The sequence below is a fragment of the Colossoma macropomum genome, unplaced genomic scaffold, assembly GCF_904425465.1.
Source record: "Colossoma macropomum unplaced genomic scaffold, Colossoma_macropomum, whole genome shotgun sequence".
Taxonomy (NCBI): Eukaryota; Metazoa; Chordata; class Actinopteri; order Characiformes; family Serrasalmidae; genus Colossoma; species Colossoma macropomum.
The window spans coordinates 10,840,312-10,864,697 of record NW_023494802.1 but is presented as its reverse complement, the minus strand read 5'-3'; the positions used below and the strand labels follow the sequence as shown (position 1 = coordinate 10,864,697).

The window sequence follows — 24,386 nt, the reverse complement described above, 5'->3', positions numbered from 1 at the left end:
TGAGTCAGTGCTAAAGCAATCGTCAGCGGATCGGGGCAATAAAGAGCGGCCCCCAAACAGCTAATCCAGCACAGGCTCCTGCTTATTCTGGCCTGTTTACAGAGCACAGCTCTCCAGCACAAGTGAGCTCTGTTATTATCTCCATTAATTATCCCTCTGTATTCAGACCACAGCCTCTGCCTCACAGATCACACCCTGCCATCTATTACGGATGTGTGGGTTTGTGGTATGTGTGAGAGAGAGAGAGGGAGAGAGAGAGAGAGAGAGAGAGAGAGAGAGAGAGAGAGAGAGAGAGAGAGTGTGTGCTTGTTTTCATACAATCACAGAACAAAACTGTCCTGATTTTGTTGAAAAGTAGAGAAAAGCAGCTCTGAGCAGCTAAGGGTAAAGTGTTTTTACCAAATTTGTATGCTGGATTTTTTTCAACTGGAAGGATGTTTCTTTTTGGTTACTGAGGTTAACATTAGGGTGAAACTTTCTTGCAACTGCTTGCAGTTTGCGAGCTGCCTGAAACATAATTTGCATCACATTCACTTTCATATTACGTTGCTGGGATTATATAAGTAATATCAATTGCGATGTTGTATTTAATTTATGCATCTGGTTAACAAGGTTAACACTGGCTCAAGCAGCCAAACAGACAGCTGTTATGTTAATGTTAGCTGACCAGCTGACTAGTTTGTGGAACTGTTAACCAGCAGATAAGCAACATTATTCCAAGGGACTGTTTTTCTGTCCAAACAGCTTTCTTTGGGTACTATTTTGCCTTATAATGCCGTGCATGTACCTCTCCGTCATGAATGCGTTTCAGGGCTTTAGGCCAAAGCCTAATCTCATTATAAACTGTTGCGAAACAATGTCTCCAGCATCAGGCAGCATATTTGTAACTATTTAGTCTAATAGCTTTCTGTGAGGGAGCTTGATTAACATGATTTATATTGCTGCAATGGCTAATAGAGAGAACTGAAGATGTGCTAGGTAATGAAAAAAAGATGCATGTATTTAATGTGGAACCTGTGTGTTGTATGTTTGTGTTTTACGTGGCAATGTTGGTATGTTTACGGTTCCACATACTCATATGCATATGATCATATGCTTTTTTGTTGTTTTTTACCTCGTGCTACAGAATCATAAATGCCCTTATCTTCACAGCTCAGGAGCAGTCCAATAGAGATATGAGTGACATTTTTTTTATACATGGTATTTTTCCTTGCTGTGTGAGTGGCAGCTGACCTTGTCTGGCAGGTCTGGAGAAGTGTGATGAACTAATAGACTTCACAGGGATATGGGCTGCTCTGAGAGAGCTCGTCCATATATATTTATAAACAGCTTGATGAGAGAGGAGCCCACTGTGTCATCGGGAAAGAAAATATGACAGCGTGATTCGCCAGGTGATGGAAATGATACTTATTTGTTGGGAGCTGGGGAATATAGGTCAGCTGCGAGCCGTGGAGATGGTGAAGGAGGAGCGAGCCAGGGAGAAAAATCATCAAGCGGTGTAGAGAGAGCGGAAGAGGGAGCAGGGAAAGGGAGATGGAGGTAAATAAAAAGGAAGAGGCTGATGGAGCAGACTAATAGAGCGAAGGCCCGGCGCTGGGGGATTTTTCTTCGTGGCCACTCACAACAAACCGCTGTTGTGGGCCACACATTAAGCACATCCTTACCTTGTCTCCGCTGGCCACTGAGGCCACTTTACAGCTGGCCTCTTAAGAGCAGTGCGGTGCTGGCTGCAGGCTCCATTCCCTCCATATGTCAGCCTGAATGCTGGCCTGTCTGGACCCCTGTTGGGGGCCCAACGCTTTGGAATAGGGCAGCTGTTTACAGGATATAGCCTCTTGTAGCTCCTGCGGTCTGCGTGGAGGTCGACTAACAGGTGCAGCAGATAAAGAAGTGGCGAGCATAGGGGGGCCTGATAAAGGAGGATGCTGTGGGCAATACCGGGGTGATTTATTGCTCTTGGCCCGCTCCCAGCCGTGGGTGGCCACTTAGCCATGCGGGGCGGCTGTGTTTAATAACGCGGCCGGGTGCCTGGGCCCCGGGAGCCGTCGGTAGAGAAATGCTTCCGGAAGCCAAAAGCGTCCCACTTTATTAATGCGTAATAAACAGGCTGATGCCAGGCAAGCGGCGAGATTTATGCACGAGCACCTCTCTCCATTAGCACTAAATCAGCAGCTGTTATTACCGCCGCTCTAATTGAATCCTCCTGGTTGTAATTGTCACTGGCCGTGCTCGTTCCCTCCCAGTTTGAATCACATTTTGATTTTTTTTCTTGATGAACTGAGCTCCAGGAAGTCATAGCTGGGGATCAGATGTGTTGCTCCTCTCAAGAAATCCAAGTGGGTGAAGTGATTACATGTAAGAAGAGAGAGGGGTTTGGTTGGAGAGTCTGCTATAGATTTCTGTAAGTAGGCCCTTCTGATTATGAGGCTGGAAGCAGGGTGATGGTGTTCCTTCAGCACAGAAGCAGTGCTGGAGTGGAAAGGAGCATCGAGGCCTTGGGAACTGAACAATTTTCACAAAACAACAGCAGATTTTAAAAAAACTGGGTATCTCTCATTTTCTGACTGATGTTTAGAGAATTTTCTGGCTACTGAGAAGTTGTGGATGAAAAATTGGAGATCAATTGCTAAGAGATGCCAACATCAAAAACATCTCTCTGTTTTGTATTGAAACACATTCTATACACAAGTATGAAGTAGATGTTATGTTCTCAAAGTAGTTGAGCACAATCTAAATGCGATACCGCATGTCAGTACTCTTCGGGCAGCTTGTTTACATATATTGTTCTAGCCTCATTTATTTTCGGGCAACTGCGTATGTGTTGAAAGAGAAGCTTACAAACCCAAAAAATGGAAACAGGGTTGAAGCACGGTACACATAGTGGTGATTGATTTACAAGTTTGTACCAGTTTGCTTAACAAATAAGCGCAGAAAACACAACATACTTACAGTGTAAAACACAATAAAGTTAATCCATTTAGCTGAATGGCAAAGTCAGGGATTTTTCCCTCATACTGTTGTGTAGTCACTTGCAGTCTGAGGTAACGCTAATCCAGATTGTTCATTTGGGGGGGGCATTAGAGAGTAATGTGGAAGGCACAGCTGGTCTCTTGGGATTAGCCTTTAGCTTAGCATGGACACCAGCCTACTTGCCATGCTTTTGTTTTGTCTCACACCGTCTGCACCATACCACTGCCTTCCCCAGTCCCCTCCCAGCTGCATCAGGCAGTGTTGTGGGTTTGGGGACCGGGTCACATAAATTGTTTATTTGCTTCAGTTTTGACCACCAAGGCCTACATACCTCGCCATCTTGATTTTTAGATGCCTAGCTTAAGCAGGGTCGATAAAGCAGACCAAAGGCTGACATTGATCTTTCTTCTCGACTGAGTCTCTCCACTAACATCCACCAACTTCTCTTCCACAGATAAGGCCTGCGCTAACTGCTCATTTGGCGCTATCTGTGACACGCAGACGGGCCGCTGCGTTTGCCCCACCGAGTGTGTGGGCTCGCGGCAGCCTGTGTGCGGCAGCGACGGCACCACCTACGCCAACGAGTGCGAGCTGAACGTGAGGGCCTGCACCAAAAAGCTGGAGCTACGAGTGGTGGCCCGGGGAGAATGCAGTGAGTGCCCGCCAAAAACAGCCCTCCGCTCCTCTTTCATCTCCCATCACACAGTCATTTATCCCCACCATGCACGCGAGGAGAGCTGACCTTCATATCAACATGCAATGCATGATTTTCAGTGCTGCCTTCATGTGCTCGTTGGATGGTTCCCACTCATGAAGTTGTTGTCTTTGTGTCACATAGCTTGTCTGATCTATTCCGATACTTTCCAAGCAATTAGTGCAACCAGTGGTTACAGTGCTGGGCGGTACATCGTCTGTACCAGCATACCATGATATTGACACAAAATATTGTTGCTTTTTGCTTTAACAGTATTTGATAGATAATAAGCGTTATGTCTATGATGTAATGTCTATATTATAGTGATGTCAAGAGTTATTTATTTATTATTTATTTATTTGACTTCATGCACTTTACTGTCGTCAACATGTTAATGCTACCTTAAATATCATCTGATATTTTTGGAGGATATTGCGATATTGATTTTTTTTCAATACCACCCAGCACTAAGCAGTTAAAACTAGCCTAATAAGTGTCCACTAAAAATATGTTCCCATTAGAAAAATGAAGAATTAGCTACCAGCATTATTTAATATGTATTTAATAGGGACAGTTTCAAAGCCTGATGCCACATATCATATCATTTATATCTATATGTAACTTTACATGAGAGGTCAGAAACCTGGGTATCAAAGCCAGTTCCTAAGTTTCCGCTTGGACTACATGAGTGGGGGTTGAAATACAATTGTTCCAATAGCACATGAAGGTGGCACAACACACGGTCTAAAACGTTACCACCCATATCATATAATCCTTGGTCTGTGAATGCACATATCGGTTATGCCCAGCAAGTGAACATGCTTGATGCCCGGAGTTTGCAGTGGGGCTGCATGTGTATGTGTTTTTTCATATACCCTGTACGTGTGTGTGTGTGTCTGTTTATGTGTGTTAACAGAGACCTGTGGCGGCGCTGTGTGCAGCTGGGGTGCCCGCTGTGTTCAGAATAAGTGTGAGTGCCCTCGGTGTGAGGGTGAGCCCCTTAAGCCCGTGTGTGGCACGGACGGCAAAACCTACGACAACCAGTGTAAACTGCGCCAGGCCTCATGCATGCACAAGAAGAACATAGAAGTGTTCAAGCCTGGCATGTGCGATGAAGGTAGGCTACCTGTTATCCCACATATTTCTATTCGGTCAAGAGCAGAGTCAGTATATGTGTCCTTTTTACCTCAGCATACCATCCAGGTGTAACTGACCTGTTCTCACAAATGCATTCTTTCATAGCAACTGTTAGGTTGAACAAGCTTTACAGAATTTGGGCAAAAATCCTATTCAATTCAATGAGAAATAGTATTTTTTCTCTGAGTGTGTGAGTGACTACTCAGGCTGACATTGTGTAGCAACGCTAAACAAACGTCGTAGTGGTCACATTACAAATAACCCTTCTTAACCCTTTAATAGGCACGCAGGGAACTTCTTGTAAAAAGGTGGGGGTTCATTTATTTAAATATTTGAATCATGCTGAACAAAAATGTATTGATTTTTTTTTCACAAATAGTCATTAAGATTGTTAATTATCAGCGTCTACCAGGCACTGAGCTGTCCGTTTAAAGCAGTTCTTTAGAGACACTGAGAATAATGCACCAGCAGCACACTTTTACAACCAGGAGAAATGAATAAAAAGAAAATAGTTGTAAAAATGTAAAAGAAATACAATGAAACATTTAACATGTTTTTAACCTCATACACCCACCAGAGAGAAAAACTGGCTGAGACTAAATAAATGAGAAAGGCCCCAGGACACAAGCTAACATGAACAAGCATGAAAAAACACACAAAGCAGAGGGAATAAGAGAAAAATAAAAACATTTAACTGCAGAATGATGTAGAATTTGACTGTATAGCTAACCACAGGCCGGAATATATGGGCATGAGAGTTATGCCAAAATAACTGTGATATCAGGTTAATATTTGGAATATATGAAAATTAATTAAAAAGGCTCATAATATTAAACAAAGACTGATCTGATCAGACACTTTTTTCACTACTCATGGACATATTTATCTTCTACATAGACTAGCAGACTGGGAAGAGCTTGTTGCTAACAGCCTGTGAGCTGCAGAAAGCACTGTAGGTTAATTACCTTTAGCAAGCTTCTCCAGTGGTCACACATCTTTTGGCCAGACTAATGGATACTTTTAAGAGCATGATGGTGATGGTGATGTTATGCCTTCATCGTGAAAAGCTGTATGCATTCATCTCCTACTGACCTTTGAGTTTTTGCCTAACTGACTTTCTGGGGAGGGGGTAAAGCGATGTCAGGCTCTTTTTTGAGTCGTCTTCAAATTCATGTATTACAAAAAATGGATGCACCCATGTTTATATATTTTATAAATATGCTCATTGCAATCACATGAAATAATATGTACAGTTGGAGATGGATTTGTGATCATGCTATGATTTGAATTACAACATGAAATGTTTAACTATGCGGTTGAGCAGCCTGTTATATTACTAAGGCATGGGAATGGGATCCTAAAGGGTGGCAACAACTTAGCAAGGCATGAGAACAATGTAATTATCTTGTTTCCACACCCTCTGTAATTCATGGCCATGATTTAGGACCCTGTTCCCATAGCTCAGTAGGTGACGGCCATTATTTTTGTTAAGAAGGGGAGTGACTATCAGGACTGATGAAAAAAATGGATTCTGCATTTTTTGCCATTATCCTATAAAGCTTATCCAATCACAGAACAGAGCATGTTTGTGGGTGGAGTCAGTTAATCTCTGCATATGTTCAGCTTGTAAGTCGGACAGCCCCCTTGGTTCATATTTTGTGTGCACTTAATGTTTTTCCTCTGTCTTGTTACTCTATGTGTCCGTTTTGCCTGCTGCACCACCTCCGTACCAGATGCTAATAGCATGGGACAGACGCTTTAGGTGACCCTAATATCTGGAGAAAGAGGCAGACAAATCGACAGATGCAGTCAAAGAATGAGACATAACAGTCCCAAGGCCAAAGTCTCTATTATTGTTGACTCTCAGTGGCTCCTCTGGTTTTGTTACCGAAGGCTGTCTGGATGAGCGACTGGGCTTTAACACTGGGCTTCTTGCAGTCAATTTAGCATCGCCTCATTATCTACGCCGATTGACCTTTCGTATGTGGAGCATGAAATACTACTCGAATTTTTGCCTTTATGCCCAAGTAACTGCTTTTTCTGTCTCTGTCTCTTTCCCGTTCTCTGTCTGTCATCCCTAACAACCCATTGACGAGTAACAATCGCCACGTTTTCTCCTCTCTTCTTTCACGCCGTCTCATCACTCCTTTTGTGTTGCCCCTCCGAGGGCTGTGGAGATGTTGCTTTTAGAGTCAGGCCTGTTCAATAGAATTTTCCCAGAAGCCACGGTTTTAGCGTCTTTCTGCCTCTGCCCTTGCTGTGGTCATATGACCCAGCTGCGGCTAAGACACTGTTCTGGCTCTGGGCTTTAAGCCTTTGTGCAGGAACAATAGTGATGGTCTAGTGTGATGAGAAAGAAGAGGCTGCTTTATCTATTGGGGCCAGTATTCAATGTTGACCTATAGCTCTCTTACATTCTGCTGGGTTTATCTGATATCTAGGCTCTTCTGATTATTTACCTCAGGGCTTGCAGAAGTCCTCTGCAAAAATATGGTGTCAAAGGTGGAAAATATGTTCTTACCAGACCAACGGGGTTGGCGACGCAAAAGCGATTTATTCATTTATTCAGAGCGGGCTTTAAAGCCCGTGTTCATTAGTTACTGGAAAGAAATGGGAGTGTTTTCTCACTCTTTTATTTTGCGGTAATGAAAAATGACAGTGTTCCCAGCGTTTGGCCGCACTGGGAAATTTATCACCTGTTTAATTTCACACTCCGCTAGGCTTAAGCTCAGCCTCTTTGTAGACACTGACAAAGTGGCGGGCGAGAGCGGTGCATCACCTGGGAGCTGCCGCCCCCTTTTAATTGAATACACGTTTGCTAAATAGGATTATGCGTTGCAAATATTGAGATGATACACCCGAGTAGGGCATAGCATCAGTAAGTAAGCCATAGGGCTACTGATTAGAGGATAAGGTCGTATGAGGGACCAGGAGCAGAGAGAACTCCACACTGCAAGCACATGCTTATTCATCCCATATGAGTATTTTTTCTTAAAGTGATGTTTACACAGTCTTCTCCTTAACCTGAATGTAGTCAGTGGGCCTATTTGTTTCGCACCATCTCTGTGAGGGTAACTAACTAGTAATAGACGTTTATAGCTAACAGTTAGCGTTGTGCAAACTGCGTCCATAAATCATCAAACCAGGTCGAGTTGCTAAAGGGATAACCTCGCCAAAATGAGTCATTTAACCATCGCTACATCTGTTGTGAACATCTGTTGTACCTGCCTCATACAGTGCTGCCACAATAGTGTCTACAGTGAGATATTCCAGTTTAAAGACCAGAAAAAACTATTGACATATCTTGAAGGTGGGAGGGAGTTTTTGGTGGATTTTTGAGCGCAGCTTTTTTGAAAGTTATTGCTAGGAAGCAGAATATCATCGTAGTCGGGTAACTGAAGTAACTGGCTTCAAATCATTATTATGACGGAGAGAATGGATTAGTCAATTGACAGAAATACCTTATTAGATAATAAGCACAACAGGCTAAAAGCTAAAATTAGCAAGGTAGCTAATTTACCTCAGTTTGGCTTCTTTTCTCTGCTGAACGAGTAAAGTTGCTGTTTTCGTTAGATTTAGTTCGACAGCCGAAGTGAGAGTTACGCTAATGCTAGCTTGGTTGTATTTATTTCTCAAACGCTAGAGGGTGCCCCCGAGCGTGTCCAAAATGAATGGGTTTATATGGAGCATTTGAGTAAAATCATAGTTTATAAATGTATAAATAAACATTTTTAAGATACAAGAATGCATTCATATCCTGAACACAGAACAGCATAAAACATTTTAACACTGCTGTTATATTTTTGAGCACTTTTTAAACTTTTTAAACTATAACTTGGTTATAGAAGTTTAAAGTGGTGCCTCATGTGCGTCCATGATGTCAGTGAGCACAAACAGCCAATGAGCTGCTCCGCTCACCAACCAATCAGCACTCAGTAGCAGTAAAGCTAGCATTGTACTGCCCACAGCCTATTTGCTGTAGAAAAAGGAAACATACAGGTGAGTTTTCTTTGCTTTTTTAGTGAAATACATCCTTCTGATTTCTAAAATTAAGCTAAAGTTATGGGCAAATTATTAGAAACTATTTTAACTTTTCGTTTTTAGCTGTTTAGCTCTATTCACTCCCATTCACTGAGGACTCTTTTGCCCTCTGCTATTGTACAGTCATGTTTTTGATATAACAGGGGAAATAGGAAGCGGCCAGGCTCCCCTTAAACCGGCTCTGGATCTGTGGCTAGGCTTGCAGTCGAGATTGGTTGACACCATGGGGATTCCAAATAAATATGAGCTGTATTTGTGTAATGCATGCTGGATATTGTAGTGAGAGAACACTGGTGAAGGAAAATGTGAAAACAATGTAAAATCTTGAATTGTGTCAAACGTATAACACGACAAATTACATATTAAACCCAGTTTTTGGTCAGAATGCTTCTTTAAAGTAGTCTCAACTAGATTTGCATATGTTTTTTTTTTTTAAACACATTCGTTTATTTATAAAGTTGGACAAAGAGAATTTAGGCTTCTACTACTGTTTTTAGCTGTGCTACATAGATAGTATTAGCCTTGTAGCTCTGGTGCAAAGAAAGAAGCTTCAGAAATCAAACTGATGGACTAAGGTGAAAATTGCATACATCGGCTGAACTGTCACGTTAAGTGCTCTGTATCTGTGGTCCACCAGTTGGCGTGATGCTCTATCATTCTTTACATTGATGGGGTTTTATTTGCTCTAACGTGCTGTCCGGCCCTTCAATGCATCAGCTTGACAAATTACAAACACAATAGGTAAACAAACTCCTAGTGTATCAGTCGCGAAGGCCAAGGCGTGTGCTTGCCTTTGTGCGTGTGACACATAGGTGTCAGCCGCGTGTGATTAATGTGTATGTTGACTTCTCCAAAGAGCGAGCGAGCAAGAGAGAGAGAGGAGAGAGAGAGAGAGAGAGCACCTGTATGTGATTGCAAAGGTTTGCTGTGCATTTACCGAGGGATTAATGCAGTGCCATGTTACTGATAGTAAAGCTTTTCTTTCCTCCACTGAGCCGGCGCTCACATCCGAAGGTCAGCGCGCTCTCCTCTGACGTTCTTCTGTCCCCTCGTTCTCTTTCATCCCTGATTCCCCGCCCTCCGTCTGCCTGTCTCTTAGACAAAAAAATTCATTATACTTATATTGTGCTGTATGTCTTTTTTGTCTGAACTTCTTCCTCTTGTTCTATGTTTATCCTCTGTGCTTCTTGTTCTTCCTCTGCCTGCCTTTTTTATTCGTTTAGTTCTTCATCTTAATGGAAATCCCATGGCTAAATGGACCCTCGTTAGGACATGATTGAGTAAAAGCGAAGAGGAAGGGCTTTGAGAATAGCTGATGCAGACGTCTTTGCCGGATTTGCTAATTGAAAGGTTCGTCTGCGGTGCGGGTGGCAGTGACTTCAAAGTACAGAAACTAATTAGCAACCTCCTCGCCACCACCCCCCCCACCTCAGACTTCGTTTTTATTTATGCACTTCATATGCTGTATTTTTTATTCTGGATGCGTGAGTAGAATATGTCTGTGAATGCATCCTCCTCCTGCTTAGCTTGCATAAAAGGCCTTAGGTGCCCCGAAGAGCTTTATACATACAAATGATTACTGCAGTCAGTGTTCTAGGCAAGGAAGGCCCTGGTTTAAAAAAAAATACTGTACTAGTGTGTGCTTAGAATCTCTGATGGCCCCCTTACAGTCCAGTCCTGCTGGACAACACATGCGCACTCCTATTCAGAGCCAAGCTGCAGGAGTGGGCTCCTACAGAGAGAGCCGCTGTCGATGTGTTTGAACCATTAGTGATCCCTGGGTTTGGCGATGGACGAACACTTCAAAAAGTCGGCTTTCATGTATCAGTAAGGCTGAGCAATATGGTATGAATATGTCTAAAAGTTTGTAGACACCTAATGGGCCAAACCACTGCAGCTAATCAGCAAGGCCTTCATGAGCTGAATTCAGATGTTAGATGAGGGTAAACGCTAATCTCCACTGCACTTTGGCCCGGAAGGTCCCCGGTTTGACATGCTTGCTCTAGATGACGTTGCTGTGTTGATTTGGTTACATTCAGCCTTAACAGCATTAGTGAGGTCAGATATTGATGTTGGGTGATTAGTTTTAGACCACAGATGCCCCTCTAACTCATGCTAAAGGTATTGGATGGAGCTCCATCACTCCAGAGAGCACAGTTCCACTGCTCCACAGTCCAATTCGAGGGGCTATATACCTTTCTAGCCAGTGGTAAGCATTAGGCATGGTGATATTATGAGAATGAAAGCAGCGCATATGCGGTTAAACACCTGTGTCAGAAACGGGTGCACTGTAAAGTAGCTGAATTCACAAATTAGAATGTAAATCCAGATACCTTTGGTGGATGTATATATAAAATATATAAAATAGATAAATAGATAGATAGAGAGACACACAGACGATTGGACCAAAACAAATGTTCCAAAATTTCTAGGAAAAATGTCTGGTTACATTAAATGTGAGATTTTATTGCTAATAATGATAAATGCTAAATCCAGTCTAGTAAACTATGCAGTTTATACAGTAACTATACCATGGTTGTTGTTTACAGGCTCTCAAGTCTTTCTTATGACACATTTGTTCAGTGTTCTGGAAGTTCTTACAATACCCATAACGCCATACCATGATTTATCATCATACGCAGTATGAACAGCATATTGTCATATTCCCCACCCCTATGTATCAGTACAGTGAAAAATAAGCTGCAGTATCAGCTCACTACATTAGGCACATGCTATCATTGATCATGCTTTGGAGCTGAAGCGTGGTGCGTAAAGAGAGAATTATTTGCACAGTGTATCTTATTTGACCAGATCTCCAGAGTTGAGTGCCGTCATTGTTTCCAGTCTGAGACTAATGAACTGAATGCCCTTCCAGAGTATGGATCCAGTGGGACCGTGTCAGTGTGGAGTTTTGATAAGCAGCGCTAGGCAGGCTCGAATGCAGCTGCTGCCGCACTCTTCGCCTGGTGCTGCACCCTGACCCGCTCCATAATCTGCTTAAGGAGAAGCTTTATGCTAAGTGGCAGTTCCACCGGCATGCTATTGATTTTCCCATCAGGCCAAGTGAGCTCGCCTCGCCCAGACTTGTCTTCACAGAGCTGAAAGTGTTTAGAGCAAGCTGCAGAAGAACGGGGGCTGGATCATGCACAGCAGCAACCTTCTACATCTTGTTTAACTCATTACGCTGGCAGATGTTTGGTGCTTGCTGATGAATCTTTGTGTATTAGCATAGCCAGAACTTTGAGGTTAAATGTGAACCCTTAGGAGCTGCAGCTTTCCTCAGCAATTATTAAAGTGTGTTGTAATTTGATATGAATTATTTCTCACTTATAGCTCATTCAGTTATATTTAATTATAATTCATATGTAATTAATTAAATAATTACAGCCTATTCCTGCCAGGTGGAGCAGAAAAAGTCCCACGCTTATGTTTTTTATTTCTCCTCTGTTTCTGACAGCAGCATGTCAACATTTTGGCTTATTATCTCCAAATAATGACTTGTGTTCTTGCGATTTTGACTGTCTCTAAATAAAGACGTGAGATTTTGACAAAAATTTTACTCAACATCTCAAAATGATTAATTTCCTCAAAAGTTTGTAATTAAATTTTAAAAGGATATTTTTTTTCAGAATAACAAGTTAGTATTTCAAGATTTAAGTCAAATTTATGAGGAAATCGCTAATTATTTTGAAGAAAATTAGTCAATATTTTAACATAGTAAGTCAAAATATCAAGAAACTGGTAATTATTTCAACATAGTAAGTCAAAATTTTGAGAAAATAAGTCATTATTTTAAGACAGTAAATGAGTATTTTGAGAAAAGTCATTATGTCAGTACGTTAGGTTAAAAGAGTTATTATTTTAACATTGTACCTCAATATTTTGATAAATGCAAGTAATTGTGTTAAGATTCTCATGCAGTAATTGTTTAAAATTCTAAAGAAACCATGTCATTATTTTGGGAAACTAAGTCATTCTGACATACTGCTGCCAGAAATAGTAATAATAGGAAAATAATAGGAGTAATTTTCCTCCTATAACTGCCGGAAATAGATTTCCATAAGTGACAGATGAAGAAAAAGCATCCTTTACATTTTCTCCATGATTTTGTCCTTTTTTATGTTGGAACAAAACAGAATAACAGCAGAAGAGGATTGTTAAAGTGCTCACTGTTGGTACAGAGTGTGAAATGTATATAAATGTAATTCACTACACCTTCCTTAACTGTACACTTACATAATTACATTTACACAGTGAAGCAAAACAACAGTAAGATCTCTCCATTTCTAGAAACTAGCCTCAAGCTCTGTGTTTAACCTGAGGCCTGTAGTTTCGTCTCCAGAGTCACATATTATTAGTTAGGAGGTATTAAGTACGGAAGCTCAAAGAGACACCTCTCTGAGGAGATTTCCTCAACAGCTGTCACTGGCCATAACGTTAATGCTCGCTGATAGAGTGGAGGGTGTAATATCTCCAGTGAGTCTACTCACTTGACTAATGAGCAGTCATTTTCAATAAATAAGAGAGAGAAAAAGAAGACTGTGCTTTATGAGACGCCTCAAATCTGTTTCATTTGGAGAGCACTCCTGGGACATCTTAGCGTTTCTTTATCATAATGCTCAAGTTTTATGGAGAGGAAGAATCTAGATTTGCCCTTCATGATTTCACACCTTCTTGCATAGAGAATCTTCTTCTTTTAGCTGACGTTGATGCTAATTACCGCTAACGCAAAGGAATACAGACCCCATATCAGGATATTAAAGCTGTGAGACCTTCCCATTGATTTTCCGCCATGGAGGAGTGAGTGCTAATATTTCCCAATTTTTCTGCCCGTCTCCTGCTTTAATTGAAATGTGAAGAAGCTTCGCTGGTGGCGCAGCGATGTAGCTGTTAATTTATTTTGTCAATCGTCGGTCCTCTCCATGGTTGGTCATTATCTCATGCTTCCAGCAGTGCCTTTGGTTCAATCTCCACTCCAACGTGAAGCAATTTTCAAAATCCACCGCTCGGTAGAAACACTTCACCAGCCAGCGCCTATTAATTCTTGGCAGCCATAGATAAAAAAAGATGGTTAAAAGTATCCCAGAATATTTGACTTTAATAGTAGACAATGTGCTGCATTAAGATATGCAAATGTGTCTATGTTTGTATGGTCCCTTGTGTCCATGTGTCTCTTCCTGTCTTCACTCTTCTTTCTTTGTAGGACTTCTGAGGTGCTTAGTTACTGGGAGATCTGAGCTTATTTCTTTCTGTCTTCAGTTTTGGCTGTGGACTCTTTGTAGCTGTGTGTGGTGGTAGTGTGTTTGACGGAGGTGTCCGTGTTTCTGCAGAGTGTGGTTCTGGAGGTTCAGGATCTGGAGTGGAGTCGTGTGAAGAGCAACGCTGTAAGAAGTACGGAGGATCGTGGGATGATGACACGGAGGATGAACGCTGTGTGTGTGACTTCACCTGCCAGAACGTACCTCGCATCCAGGTCAAACACACACACACACACACACACACACACACACACACACATATATGCACACTGTCTGCATTGTATTAGTGCAGCTGCCTCTACCAAACTATGTCCTCTGTTAACCCTTAAATAAACATTTCACCTGTCAAGAAGTCAGGGACTAAACTTATAACTAAGATATTAACGCTGATATATTACTTCTAACTGAGATATTAATAACTTTTTAAAAGTGTACTACGATAACATAAAACTTACTGCATTTTACTGTATTTTGCTTATTTATTTCTTCATTTCTTGACCAATATAGAGTGATCAAAAACAGTTTTGGGATGCTCTCTGAGTACAGTTTATGTCTTGTTTATATAGTATCGTTTATTTATTTATGTCAGAAAAGCTTAACAACCAATAATAAGGCAAGTAAAAGTACTCAAACATTAGTGTCTCCTGCTTTTATGTAGTTTAATATTTTAGACCGTCTATTAGATTATCTGGACGTCTTTTTGAAGTCTTCTAGGCAGATTGCATGAGTTTGCACAACTGTTGCTCAGCCAGATTTGGATGTTCTCTTTTGAAATGCCAGAGTGTGGCAGGTTTTAAACACTTTTTTGTCTCTTTTCATGACTTCAGTACATTTTTAGTCTTGATTCTCTATATACCCTTTCAGTATATCCATAGTCTTTCTCACAGACATTTACCAAGTTACCAAGAGACAGTATTTCTTTAGAATTTAATTAGACTCTATGTTGAAGTTTTCTGTTTTTATTTTTTTAAGTAAACTGGGTAGCTAAGTGAGAGTTTGCTATTGTTCAACTGGACCCAAAGTATTGGGTGATAATAATATATCTGAAATTATTTACTTTTGGAAAAGGCAGAATGCCCATAATACCTTATCAAATTAAATAATTCTAAATAAACCGATGATGAGAGAGGCACAAGAGATGCAAAGACTACTTCTAAGTAATGTACATAGTTTTAAACAGTTGTCTTGGCTACTTAAGGAAGGGGGGCAGTTTTTTCCTATTGTTTTGAGAGAGACACATTTTGCTTGCTGTCTTTTGTGCATTAATGCTAGATCACTTTCTGAAAGGAGGCATGTCGGAGCTTCCTGTCTGTATATATCGGAACCTTGGTTAGCTAGCACAGCTGATTGACAGTTAAAGTTCTGTTGTTGCTTAGCGACAAGGAGACGCGCAGCCAGAAGCAGCGTTCAAAAAATGCAGTGCAAAAAAAAACAGACCATACAGTGCTCTTTGTGTATTTCTGCCTCCAGGAAAAACAGAGTGCGCCTGTCCTTACACACAGAATTTTGATATATTGTCATTGTCACAAAGAAAATCTGATAACTCTTTGTATTTTTTTGGCTTTGTTTTTATGTATTTATTTTTTTGTAGATGGCAGGTTAACATTTCATGAAGTATAGAAAGAAAGTTTGCATATATTAACTTTTGTTAATCTCAGATTAAGTTAGTTAAAAGCTAAAATGTTATCATTTTGGAGGTACAAAGTTCTTATCACAGTAACTTTTTTCCTCAAATTTGTTTTCTCAAAAAAATGGACAAGGTCAGGTGTGTGGGGGGGGTTTAAAGGTTATTCTGGTAACATTGTGGTGAGCTCGTTTGTGCTCCATGACGGTTCTGCAGGTGTGCGGCTCAGACGGGAACAATTACACCAGTGAGTGTGAGCTGAAGAAGAACAGGTGTGAGAATATGGTGGACCTGCTGATCCAGAGCCAAGGCCCTTGTGCAGGTGAGGAAGTCTGTTCCCCATCCATTCTGAAGGACTGCATACACCCCCCCCACCCCCAACCCTGTTCTCTTCACTCTTCTCTCTGGAGGTTAGCATGACAGCTATTGAGACAGTGGCGCTGAATTGCAAGGCTGATGTCATAGCAGCACTGCAGCAGAATGCAAGCGCTGTGCTTCTATGAGCTTCAGGAGGCCTGTGTAGTCCAGAACTGAACAGCTAGCGAAGAGAGAGAGAGAGAGAGAGAGAGAGAGAGAGAGAGAGAATGAGAGAGAGACTGTGTGATCAGAGCCCCTTAGGCCTCAGTAGAGTTTCATTCTTGATACACACATGGATTCTCTCTCTTGCAATCTTTTTTTCCCTTTCTATCTCCTCTCTTCTCATTCTCTTTCTACTCTCTCTCTCTCTCTTGCTCTCTCTCTCGCTCTGTCTCTCTCTCCTTTCTTACTCTCATTCTCCCACCCCCTTCTTATCTCTTTCTCCCTATAACTCCCTCTCCTTCTTGCTGAGTTTTCTGCTCCAAAGCCTCTCAGGCCTTCCAGCCAGGCTCAGTCATGCTTCTGTAGCAGCCGTGGAAAATCAATCCTTTTTGGAGAACTTTCCACCGGTGCGAGGGGGCTTTTGGCTGCCTCCTCCCATTGGCCGAGCTCAGATCAATGAAAATCTCATTGGGCCTGTGCAGTTGATATGCGCCGAGCGACTCCGCTTTGCCCACGTGCCGACCTCGGAGCTCCGAGAGGATGAGGAGCCTCAAGAGCATGCAGCCAGCTTCGCTAATTGGAAATTAGGTCTCAGTGACCCCCAGACAACCTTGCTCCAATTCCCCCAGTGAAGCATCCAGGATGGTTCCTTCTCTTCAGTCATTTCCTATCCATCTAAAGTTGGGCTCTGCCAAGGTTAACATTTTTTTTGAAGGTATTGAAGCCATGAAAATGTTCATAAATGAGAGATTCCCCTCACTGTAAAGGTGTCTGTGGAACCTTGAAATGACTAGGAAATAAGGAAAACCCTCTTCAGATGGCTTATCTTGAGTGTAGGATAAATTTTTGAAAACCTACAACTGCTTTCGGGTGGATTTTTGGGGGTGGGTCGTTTGAAATATGTATGTATGTATATGCAAAAATATCATAGCTAGCTTCATAGCATTAACAGCTAGCTATCTTCCTGAGTTACCAAAAAAAAAAGGCAGGGCAAGTATGTACATGTGCCCTCAGCCCTCCAGTAAATCCTGTACCGCCCCCAAAAATCCACCCAAAGCAGTTATATGTTTTAAAGAGTTGCTCGCACCTTCAAAACACATAATCCTGGTTTGACCAGAGTGTCCCTTTACTGGTGGCCAAATTTATTGCCTAAAAGATGTTGGCCATGCAAGTTTTATTATGAAATCTTACAGATTGTGAAAAAGGCTGAATATCTCAAACTTTCCTGCTGATTTCTATAGATCTTTTGGAGATTAAACAAGACAGATAGATTCTTTAATTGCCACATGATATATTGGTTGTAACTGTATTTAGCACATATACTGAGTGCAGTGCAGTCTGTTAACATCAGACCACATGCACAGACCATGATAAAAATACAGTACTTAACAACACATACATACATATTTGAGCACAAGAGGAAGAGTATAATCACAAATAACATCAGGGATGACTCAGTCACAGGCACCAGCCAGAGCGAATGCCGTAGATCTCCACATCCGTGATGTTATTGGTGATAACACAAAACCTTGATGTGATTTCTCTAACGCAGCAGCTCTGCAAAAGAAAGAAATAAGATAAAGCAAAGAAGCCAAGCATTGAATCAAATGTGCTTTAACATCAGCAGTTCCTTTAGAAAAGTAGTAGCCTTTTGCTGTGGACAGAGGCACGAAATGACACAATATCAGGTTCAGCTCAGCTTTTTTAATACTTGGCAGATTAATTTAAATGTCTTTTTGTTCACAGCTTGTCTTGTTTGCTGAATTGTGTTCTGTTTCTGGCTAATTCCAGGTTGTTTAGTTGCTCTGCCGTAGCAGCTACCAACTGAAAAGCTTGTTTGAGGGCAACTTTTATATTTATAGTTTTTATATAGTTCTACTGTCACTCTTCTTCAGAATCTGACCAAATGGGCTGCAGGTCAAATGCTGTCTTATAGAAATGAACTAGTGTCTCTAATTCTACTTTTGTATGTGTTAAAGTAGAAACATAATAACAGTTAGCTGCACCATAAAACAAGTTGATACTTAGCAATCGGTGCTCAGCAGAACGATACAGAAAGAAATCAGAAATAACAGCACAGGTAGGATGCCTCTCAACCCAGTTAGATTGTGCCATCGAAGATAGGTATTGTATAAATTGCAGTATATAATATAGGGGAACACAACATGTAATGTGCTGCAAAAAATAAAAAAAACACATAATATGAATTCATTGCTTCCCTATTACCAGCAGACAGCAATAGCCAAAGCCAATAGGCAAAGAAAGATGGAAGTACAATAGCTGTTCATTTTCTTTGGCTGTTGACAGCATCCATTCATATTGAAGCTGCTGAACAGCAAAAAACTACTGCATTACATCCAGATACTAGTCAAAAAAATCATTCAAATATGTCTGACATACTCAGTCTGTCCTAAAACTAGATCAGGAATCACTTTAGAGTCTGTGCCCCTCATTTTGGTGCCAGCCATCAACTCCAGCTGCCCCATAATCTGCAGACTAGGGTCAGCACATTTTGCACTGTGGCTGTAATTGAAGTGGAACTCATGTACCCCAAATTCAATTCTAAAGCTCTGCATCCGTAAAAATAAAGGGTTCTTTGAAATAATGCCAGTGCCATAAAGATGCAGTGATTCAAACCATCTTTTCATTAGTCAAGAACTATTTAAGAACCTTTATTTTTAGTTCTCCTCTGAGGCTCTGATCAGGTCTTGCATCTCCATAAGATCCATAAAATCTATAGATCCAAACCTATCCCATATTCTTAACGGCATCACGTCATGGCAGAAAGGATTGCATTGCAGGAGAGATGAACTTGGGGGAAGGAGGCGGTGAAAAAAAGCGCTACGGTGACAGGAGAAAGAAAGTATGAAATTAAACGTTCCTGTGTCATAATAGGGCCAGTGCAGCAGGGAGAGATTTAATGAAGTGTGGCCAAAGCCCATCTCTGGCACTGCAAAAGTGCAGCGAAAAGGCCCAGCGACTCATCACCATTAGAGCCCCGGCGCCACACTCTCACCAGCAACAGTGTGATTTATAACCAAGCGGCTGCTGATCCAAACGCCACACCGCAAACACGGCAAGAAAGAACGATCTGCTTTCCCCTCTCAATTGCCTGCACCCATTCAGAGAAGAGAGAGAGAGAGAGGGAGAGAGAGAGAGAGAGAGAGAGAGAGAGACTTAGACAAAGAGACCATCTGGCATCCACTAAACTTCAGTTAAATGTGTCTGCTAGTTAAGGCTGCCACAGGCCGGAAGACTGCATTTAGTCAGCTTATTGTTATAACAGATTGTTTGTGCATGCAGATTCTCATGCAAACATGCAACTGCCCCACAAATCCTAGCTTGACATTGCTGCCGCTATCTCAGACAGGAATAAATGGAGAGAACAGGCCCCCCAGGATGTGTCAAATGTCAGCCACCACACATTCACTGAGCTGTCCATTGTTTGTTTTCACGCCTAGTAATAGCATCATTTTTCCCTGATTTTTGCATTGTTGTCTGGAACTGTAAATAGAATTGTTATCTCGCAGCCAAGCTCTCCCACCTCCGCTCCTCGAGCGATTCGTATTGTGTTGCGCTAAATTGCATTTTTGCTCGAGATTGCTTGGTCTAATTTGTCTTAAAAGAATGCCGCAAATCTTTCAACAAGCTCTTATTTGTCTGTTTCGCTCTCTCTGTCCCCCTCTCTTATCTCTCTCATCCTCTTTTTTTTTTCCTCCCAGATACTACAACTGCCAATCCTTCCTCTGAGCTGATCAACCCCGTGCACTGCAGCGAGACCGTGTACGGGTGCTGTAAAGACAACAAGACCGCTGCCCTCGGTGTGGAATTGGCAGGATGTCCTAGTACGTACAGCTCTGTACCGTGTCTCCGAATGACCCCCTGATCTCTTAACTGTGCTGTTGGTGGGCCTGCGGCACAATATATACTGTTACCCATGTTTTCCTGTTACATTTATTCTGAATTCAGATTCATTTAGTCTTGTAGTGATGGAGCTTAATATAATATAAGATAATGTAATACAAGATTTCTTTAAAACTTGTACATTCAGTTGAGATGTAAACAAAGCCGTTCAGACTGGTTTGATGTGAAATGCGCAGCACTAGAGAAACATCAAAGTCAAAATTCTTTGTAATGGTGGTGATTGGAACTAGGAGTCAACAACATAAACCATAGCCATTTGTATGTATAATTTGGATAATTGTAAAATTAAGTTCTAAAGTTTTAAAAAATAAATTTTCTTTAGCTGTTATTCTGCCTTATAACACTACCTCTCTGCCTTATAGCGTGTACCTCTCTGCTACAAATGGATTTAAAACATACGCTTTAAGCCAAAGCCTTATCTTAAAACTGTTCAAACACAATGTCTCAGGCATCAGGCAGCATATTCATATTCTATGAGGGCACTTTTAGAAGTGCTACATCCTTCAGATGGTTCCTGTCACCACCCTGACTCTGTAAGTTTCTCTAGAGCCCATATGTGAAACACAAGGCCCGTGGGCCAGATCAGTCCCGCCACACAATCCTGTCCGGCCCGCAAAAGTATTTTAATTTTCTATTAGTATTATCCTGTTTCACAATGCGCTGCACTACAGTCCCCAGCATGCAGTGCAATGTAATGTGCTCCAACTCTCCTACCCTAACATCAGTCTATAGGACAGTTCTACACAATTCTGTGCAATTCCACACCAGTCATATCACCAAATGCAACGTCAGCTTAGCAGCTCAGAAACTGAGCCCAAGTCTTAATGAACGTGCAGCAAAGAAAGGATGCCAGGCGTCTAGTTCAAACAAAGAGGTAGGTTTAAAAGACCTACATCCTGGGGACATTTAGATTTTGAATATTTCAAGTATTCATTTAATATTTCAAGGTCTACTACAAGTGTCTGTATTTTACTCTTGAAGTTTTTGCGTATTTTGAATAAACAATGGCCAGTTTGGGTCACAGCGCAACAATAATTAAAAATAAAATAAAAACATTTTTTTCTCTGGCCCACAGATTTGATGAGATTTTTTAATATGAGATTTTTTAATTTAATATTTACTAGTTGAGTTTGACACCCCTACTCTAAAGTGATACATTTTTATTGTGATTTTGTTTTGTGTGTGTGTGTGTTTTGTTTACATGTGTGTTGACATTGTGTGTGTTCTTGCTCAGGCAAGTGTCACTGCAACCACTACGGCTCATACGGGGGAACGTGTGACCCTACCACTGGCCAGTGCTCCTGCAAGCCCGGCGTTGGGGGTCTGAAGTGTGACCGCTGCGAGCCAGGCTTCTGGAACTTCCGCGGCATTGTCACGGAGAACACGAGCGGCTGCACACGTAAGAGAGCCTTTTCTTTCTATCAGGGGGCGACTGGTGACACCAAAATGTGGAGGGGACAAGAGATAAATAAATGTCAATCACAGCTACATTGTACAAATGAACAGTTTATGTTTTAGTTTGCTGATTGAAGTGTGAAAGGCACATTCCATCAGTTTTTCAAAATGAATGCATAATCCAGCTGCTGAAATAGATCAGAGTGATTTGATGTGAAATGGGTCATTTTAGAGATCCTGTTCTGTTTTACAACACTGTATATGCACCTCTTTACCATGGAATTAAAAAAATAGGCCGAAGTGAGAGTTTAATGCCTCTAAAAAGGGCTTTTAGAGGCATTAAACTCTTCAGACGTCTGGTTCCTGCCACCACAATTCTGGCTACTCTAGAACGGCACATTTCACACAAACCACTCTGAATTGTTTTTTATATACGTCCTAATATAATTAAATTTATTAATTATTAAGTTTGGAAATTAACCTTTAAAGATTGGCAAATCTGTAGTTCAAATCAATAAATCATTTTTTAAGAATCAGTGAAAGCACGAATGCCCCAGTCAAGTACTTACTTAGTTAGGCTAAAGAAAAAACCAACCACTCCATCAGTGGCTAACACACTGCCCTTTGCACCACTCACATGATTTTGCCTATGAATACTGATTAATAATATAACAAGTTTTTTTAAGTTTTATTTTATTTAAGAGCCTATGTTTCCAGGCACCTCTGCTTTCTACCTCTCGTTGTCTCTCTTCATTTCTTTGTCAAGCCTTAGATTCGTACTCAGTGGATGAGTCTGCTCATCCCGGCGAGCTTTGTTATCGAGTGCTAAACGTTCTGTTAAAACCGCTTTGGCTCTGCTTTTGTGCAAACCCAAATAGACAACCTGCACATATCTTTCCAGGCTTGACAGTGATTTCTGTTGACAGAGGCATTCTGAGTCATTGAGACTGGCTGGAAGTCTATATGTGTGTGTACTATACTCTGACCTGTAGAGCAGTGAACAGGCTGCCGTGAGTATTAGTGCATCACTGCAGCGCGGAGGTGGTGGAAAACAAGCATTGATTTGAGCAGCATGAGGTGGTTTGTATTATCCCAGAGGTGGTCCGGGGGTTAGCGTGCGCATGCATGTGTGTGTGCGTGTCTGTTCACATTCTCACCCCAGGGCCACCTGACCCTCCAATGAACCCCCACTGGCTGGAGCCAAAGACGTGCAGGAACAGCCTCCGATACGACCTGGAGGTCACACAGCAGAGAGAGTGTGTGTGTGTATGTGTGTGTGTGTAGTGAAATTGAATTCAGAGGCTCATACAATCTAATAAAACCTGCTCAGCTTGTACTGTTGTTTCAACTTGTTTTTCTTCTCTCTGTCTCTCCCTCTGTTTCTCTGCTTCCTTCTCTCATCAGCTCTTGTCCTCCCATCTCCCTGTCCCTCCATCTCACCTTGTTTTTCTCTTTATCGTTCTTTCATCCTCTCTCTCTGTCTTCATCTATATGTCCCCCCTTTCTCCATCTCTTATCCCCTCAACCTCTGTTCATCTCTATTTCCTTTTCTCTGTTGCATGTTCCCTGTTTCTCTGTCTCCGTCTATATATCCCTCTCTCTCTCTCTCTCTCTCTCTCCCCATCTCGTCTTACCCTTTCTATTTCTTTCACTCACTTTGTCTCACTTTTTATCCCTATCCCTGTCTCCTTTCTCTCCCTCTCAGTTTCTCCCCCCTCTCTCTTTCCTGCCTCTTTCTCCCTCCTTCCATCCTTAGGACTGAACTGAATTGAATTGGGACTCTCTTTCTCTGTCTGTCAGTCTATCTCTGCTGTTGGAACAAAACCTCGTATCTCAATTTTTGTTGTTTTTCAGTTTTTTACATAATTTGAAAATGCTGTGGCCCTTTATGTATTGTTTAAATTTCGTGATGAATGGACTAAAAGAAATGACCCAAAATTACTTGGGAAAAAATCTAATTACATTGACTTACATTAAAAGTTAAGTATATTTTTTCCTTCTCCTGTGAAATTACCATTTTGGAGATACAAGGTTTCTGACAGCAGCAATATGTACACACTGCTGTGTCTGATTCACTCATACCAGCGCAACACACACTAACACACCACCACCACATCAGTGTTGCTGCAGTGCTGAGAATGATCCACCACCCAAATAGTACCTGCTCTGTGAGGGTTCATGGGGGTCCTGACTACTGAAGAACAGAGTAAAAGGGGGCTAACAAAGTATGCAGAGAAACAGATGGACTACAGTCTGTAACTGTAGAACTACAAAGTGCACTTGTATAGTAAATGGAGCTGATAAAATGGACAATGAGCATATATATATATATATATATATATATATATATATATATATATATATATATATATGAGAACATATGAGACACTGTCTGTCTCTCCTGATCTCTTTCCTCTCTCTTTCTTCCTGTCAGTCTACCTTTTCATTTTAATGGAAGGAAAAAGTATGACTATGTGACCTTAGAAATATGATGTTGTTGTATCAGTGCTGTAGTAGTATGTACATAGACACAATAAAGACTATTCTCTCTCTCTCTCTCTCTCTCTCTCTCTCTCTCTCTCTCTCTCTCTCTCTCTGTGTGTGTGTGTGTCTCTCTCTCTCTGCAGCCTGTAACTGTGATGCAGTAGGCTCTGTGAGAGATGACTGTGAGCAGATGACGGGGTTGTGCTCCTGTAAGACCGGAGTGAAGGGCATGAAGTGTGATGTCTGTCCCGACGGCAGCAAGATGGCTGCTAACGGCTGTGACAAAGGTAAACCCCCACCTGCCAGGGCGCTCCCCACCCCCTCAACCAAGACCACACCC

General features: G+C 41.6%; 1 protein-coding gene across 4 annotated transcripts in view; it reads left to right on the top strand.

Annotated features, from left to right (window-relative positions):
- Nucleotides 1-24,386, top strand: part of agrn (agrin) — a 313,528-nt gene that overhangs the window by 229,292 nt on the left and 59,850 nt on the right. For all 4 annotated transcript variants that reach the window (XM_036590661.1, XM_036590660.1, XM_036590662.1 and 1 more), the window contains 7 exons: nucleotides 3,425-3,622; nucleotides 4,581-4,781; nucleotides 14,173-14,315; nucleotides 15,941-16,046; nucleotides 19,966-20,088; nucleotides 21,402-21,566; nucleotides 24,190-24,333. In XM_036590661.1, the coding sequence (XP_036446554.1) occupies nucleotides 3,425-3,622; nucleotides 4,581-4,781; nucleotides 14,173-14,315; nucleotides 15,941-16,046; nucleotides 19,966-20,088; nucleotides 21,402-21,566; nucleotides 24,190-24,333 (1,080 nt within the window). The remainder of the gene's footprint in view (nucleotides 1-3,424; nucleotides 3,623-4,580; nucleotides 4,782-14,172; nucleotides 14,316-15,940; nucleotides 16,047-19,965; nucleotides 20,089-21,401; nucleotides 21,567-24,189; nucleotides 24,334-24,386) is intronic.